We start from the raw sequence: 4508 nt of genomic DNA, 5'->3' as shown, positions 1-4508 counted from the left end.
TCCCCTTGGCCTCTTTATCCAATAAAACCATCCCTCCCAGCCTCGCAGAGAGGCTCGACGTTGGATCCGGCGTTTTGCATTCTATTGGCGATTTCGAGCTCCCCCGACTCCCCGGATCTCCACGGTTCTGGAGGGGAGTACTCATCCCCGCAGCGCCTGCCATGCCTGTTTTTTGCTTGTTAGTCGTCTGACCTGAGCTTCGGCCACCTGCAGAATTCTTGTCTACTGTCGCCGCCGGTGGAGTCATGGCCGCTGCCGCCTTCGATCTTGGATTGGTTCCACCCCCCGACTGGCCAGAGGTGTTCCCCATCTGTCTGGGCGTGACCGCCGCCGCAGCCCCAGATGCCATCTTCTCCGGAGTCCTTGTCGATCTCGCGTCCCCCCGCTCCGCCATTAGCACCGATCCAAGCAGAGAGGAGAGGAAGCACCGCCGATCCGTGACCAGAGAAGCGCCGTCGCCGCTCTAGCCACCACCGTAATCTCACCACCCCCGCCATCAAAACCCTAACCCTAGCGAGGTCGCGCGATCGCCACGCAATCGCCTCGACAATCGCCTAAGCGAGTTTTCCGCGTGGTGGACCCCCTGCAGGTCTCGGGTCGATGCCACATACTTGGTCAATCTTGACAACACTAGCATACATGCATACATACATCAACTTGGCGAAACCGAAAAAATCAGTCCGTCGACGTGCCCAAATTAGTTCAATATATGCGCAACGATCGCAGGACAGAGGCGATGATGAAGATGATCATGAGGGCCGAAAAGTATTTGCACATGTACCACAAGTAGCATTCTTCTTCTTAGCACTTATTACAAGGACGTCAACAGACCGTGCGGAGAAACATATATATTTGGCAAAATTACAACTGTTATTAGGGCCCCTTAGCAATCAAATGAACGAATCAGGTAAACAGAGACAATGCCCTGCGCTCGCTCATCGTGAGCCTTTTGCTACGATCCGGTGCTTTATCTCAGAAAATTCCTTCACATCTTCTCCCCACAGCCTAAAAATGGTCGAAATCACTAATAATCAGTCAGCCAGCCAGCCACCGAACCAGACATTCGATTATCTTTTCTTTTCGTTTTCTTTTTGTCCCGATAAATTAAATACTCAATACTATTGAAATATTATGTCTGCATGGGGAAGAAACCACAATGTATTGCATACCAGCACTCGAGTCCAATAGCATTAGCACCCGCCTTGTCTGCAGTTTCATCATCTCCTACATGTACTGCATTGCTGGCTTCCACACCAATTTGTTCTGCCACACAGGAATAAGAGAACTAGTTACATAATTTGGTCCTAATAAGAACACTGCGCTGAAGCTTCTTGTTTGTGGGGGTGTCTCAAAGTATTACCTTCAGCACAAACGTGTATTCAGAATCAGGCTTACTGCTATTACACTAAATACATATACAAAACTCAGCTTGAACAAAGTAAACTCTGCAATACCTAATGCTATTTTGAAGATCTCTGGAGCAGGCTTCTCATATCCAACCTCTGATGATACCACAATGGCATCAAACCTGGACAGCTCAAGGTCATTTAGCGCATGGCCATTACTTACAGAGAAACAAAACCAATCATAATGAACCAGGATCGAGGTCTTTCGACAGTAGTGGTGAGCACTTACAAATGTGAGACGTTGAGATCCTTGAGCAATTTCCTTAGCCGTGTGTCGAAGTTAGATACAACAGCTAGCTTAACTGAAATCGAGACATTATTATTAACATGAGCCATCTGTACGGATTAACTAGGGCCATACAAGAGTCTCAATGGGGATTTAAAAATCAACTTGAAGCAAACTACTGAATAACATAAAACGAAAAAGAAGAAGATACATGGGATGTATGACCTCCAGAATCTTTTAAATCACGCAGTGTTCTGTAAGCTCCACCAGGCAGACGCCATGCATCTCCATGTGCATAGTACTAGCAGATAAGAACAATTCATTGTTAGCTACATTATACAAGCAGCAGAGTTCAGAAGAAACAATATCAGTCTTGAGATACCTGATATACTTCTTCGAAATAATTATTGTTTGTGCAGTCAGTTGCTTCCGCCACGACAATCTTCCAGAACGGTCGCCCATCACCCTGACATGACAAGCCAGTCCAGCATATCATCCCCTCAACAACAATCACGCCACAGTTCCGCAGTCTAGTACTCCCTCTGTAAACTTATATAAGATCTTTTAGATCACTGAAGTAGTGATCTACAAGATCTTATATTAGTTTACAGAGGGAGTATATATGTAACATTGCTATTTTGTGATGCAATTATATTCCGCCCACGGGGGTTACCTGGTACCTGAGCGTCTTGGGCCATGGCGCCGAGAAAGCCCGCTTGAATCCCTCCATGATGTACTTTTCGGACTTCATCACACCTGGAGAAGAACGGCGAACAGTACAGGTCCTTAGCGCACACCATGTGTCCAATGAAATGGCCGAGCGAGACACGCGCGGAAACAAAGACGGTTTTTCTGGGGGATGTCCGAACCATATGGACGGCCGAGGGTGGCGTACGTCTCGGCGACCGGCTGCGCTAACTGCAGCAGCGTGCCACCGGCGTCGAGCAGCAGCCCACCATACGCCGGTGACCGTCCCTGGCCCCCACTCCCCGCAGCTCTGCGCACACGACGCATGCGGGAGGAGGAGGAGTGTCGGAGGGCGGCCGCTGGGTGCCGCCCGAGGAGGAAGGGGCAGCGCATCACCGCGGCGGGCATCTCGAGAAGCTCTTGCTGGGGAGGCGAAGGTTGTGTTTGGTTGAGCTGTGAATTCCAAAAAATCTGCTGTGAGCTGAAAACTGTGGGAAAGCTAGAAGTCGTTTTGGCTGAGACAACTGCGAAAGTATATATTTTGTTGGAATTGTCTGTAATGCCACTAAGGCATGAAAAACTGTTTAGATGCTAATTGACCATAAAGCAGTAATTTGTACACCAATTGACATTTCAGTGGTCATTTTGAAAATAAAAATAAAAAGCATGTTCAACAACTATTTTTTTTAAATGATGCACACGTATAAATAATATAAATAGAGAATGACACCATAATATATTACTACGGAAGACATGGATCACGCAAAATACATATGGTTTCATGATGATGTCCTCCATCAATGCAGCTAACATATCTTCCTCTCGCACAACAAGCATCAGCTATTCCAATACATTATCACTCACAAAACTAGAGCATAGAAAATGTTAAACAGGGGAGATGAACATGACAACAATAAAACTAAAGAATATAACAGTTAGCCAAGAATCGGTTGAACTTTCTTTCGGCAACATCATTCTGACGATAAGCAACAAATCAGGCTGTAAGAAACAGATCTCTTATTTAGGCCACACAAGTTGCACAGGCTTGTTCAAATTTTGTTTTTGTTTCTGCACAGGTATCTTATACTGAACAACATAGGAGCACCATCCGTGTAACGACCACAAAATTCATCTGCTAGCTGCAGTAAGAACAGTACAAAGTTGTGGATCTATCCTGGTGAGTGGTGACCCCTGCCCATCCAGCCATGCTAAACAATACAGAGTTTAGCAATTCGAATATGTAGTGTATGTTACAAAGTTTTTCCGGTACTAGGTCGAACACTGTAATTCACTGACACATACTACTCACAAACAACTCCATCAGTAAAAATCAGGACAAAAATAGAAAGAAGATAACAGAACAGAACATGCCACGGGAGGGGAGGGGAGGGGAGGGAGGAGGGAGGACCGGAGGGGGGAGGAGCGGCTGGTGCTGCTAGACTCGTGGGCGAGCCCGTTGGAGCGGGAGCTGCAGGGCGACAAGGGCAGGCTCCTCCTCGGCCCCAATCCCGTCCCCGAGAAGAGGGAGGTGGGAGGGAGCGCGCGTCGGCGTGGCTCCGGGCGGCGGATTTGGGCGGGGGCGGCTGTTCCGGGGAGGGAGTCGCTGCTGGGCGGGCGAGGATGCTCCGGGGAGGCAGGAGGCGTCGCTGCTGGAGGCTCCGGCCGGATGGGCGGCGCCGCGGCGGAGGCTACGAGAGCCTACGAACTCTCCTCTGTTCGTTCGCTCCGGGTGGATTTTTTTTTATTTTTTTATTTTACATTTACATTCGCTCGGGAGGCCCTGTTCGTTCAAACGAAAAAACTAAATACGATACCGAGCGAACGTTAGGTGGAAACGGTCTCTAGAGCGAACACTCCATGGTGCGTTCGATCCCACGACGTAAATCTTAGAGCATCTCCAGCCGTTGGAGCCCCCCAGGACAATCGCCGGGTCAAAAATAGCATGTCCTGGGGGGCAAAAACACCTTCGCCGGATGAAACGCGAGGACGGTTTCCCAGCCGTTGGTGCCCCTCAGGACAGTCGCCAGGTAAAAAGTGAATGAGTGGGCCAGAAAAATGATACATGGAGGAATATGATTGGCTGTTGCTTCCCCCGGCGCCCCCAACAGCCCCCCAGCGCGTTGGGTTTGGCCTGGGTTCGCCGGCACCTTTTTGAGGTCTTGGGGGGCTTGGGGGGCATGGCTGGGCCT

General features: G+C 49.1%; 1 protein-coding gene across 1 annotated transcript; it reads right to left on the bottom strand.

Moving 5' to 3' along the window:
• Positions 1 to 746: 746 nt before the first annotated feature.
• Positions 747 to 4079, bottom strand: LOC123168657 (haloacid dehalogenase-like hydrolase domain-containing protein 3). Its single transcript, XM_044586529.1, has 9 exons — positions 3728 to 4079; positions 2502 to 2772; positions 2306 to 2388; positions 2015 to 2098; positions 1858 to 1933; positions 1636 to 1708; positions 1455 to 1528; positions 1170 to 1263; positions 747 to 1005 (listed from the first exon to the last, which is right to left on the bottom strand). The coding sequence occupies exons 2-9, from the start codon at positions 2725 to 2727 to the stop codon at positions 936 to 938; spliced, it is 780 nt and encodes a 259-aa protein (XP_044442464.1). The 5' UTR covers positions 2728 to 2772; positions 3728 to 4079; the 3' UTR covers positions 747 to 935.
• Between the last annotated feature and the right edge of the window lie 429 nt (positions 4080 to 4508).

The sequence above is a fragment of the Triticum aestivum genome, chromosome 7D (genome assembly GCF_018294505.1).
Source record: "Triticum aestivum cultivar Chinese Spring chromosome 7D, IWGSC CS RefSeq v2.1, whole genome shotgun sequence".
NCBI classification, from domain to species: Eukaryota; Viridiplantae; Streptophyta; class Magnoliopsida; order Poales; family Poaceae; genus Triticum; species Triticum aestivum.
The sequence above is the reverse complement of the archived record's forward strand: the minus strand, read 5'-3'. Positions and strand labels throughout refer to the sequence as shown.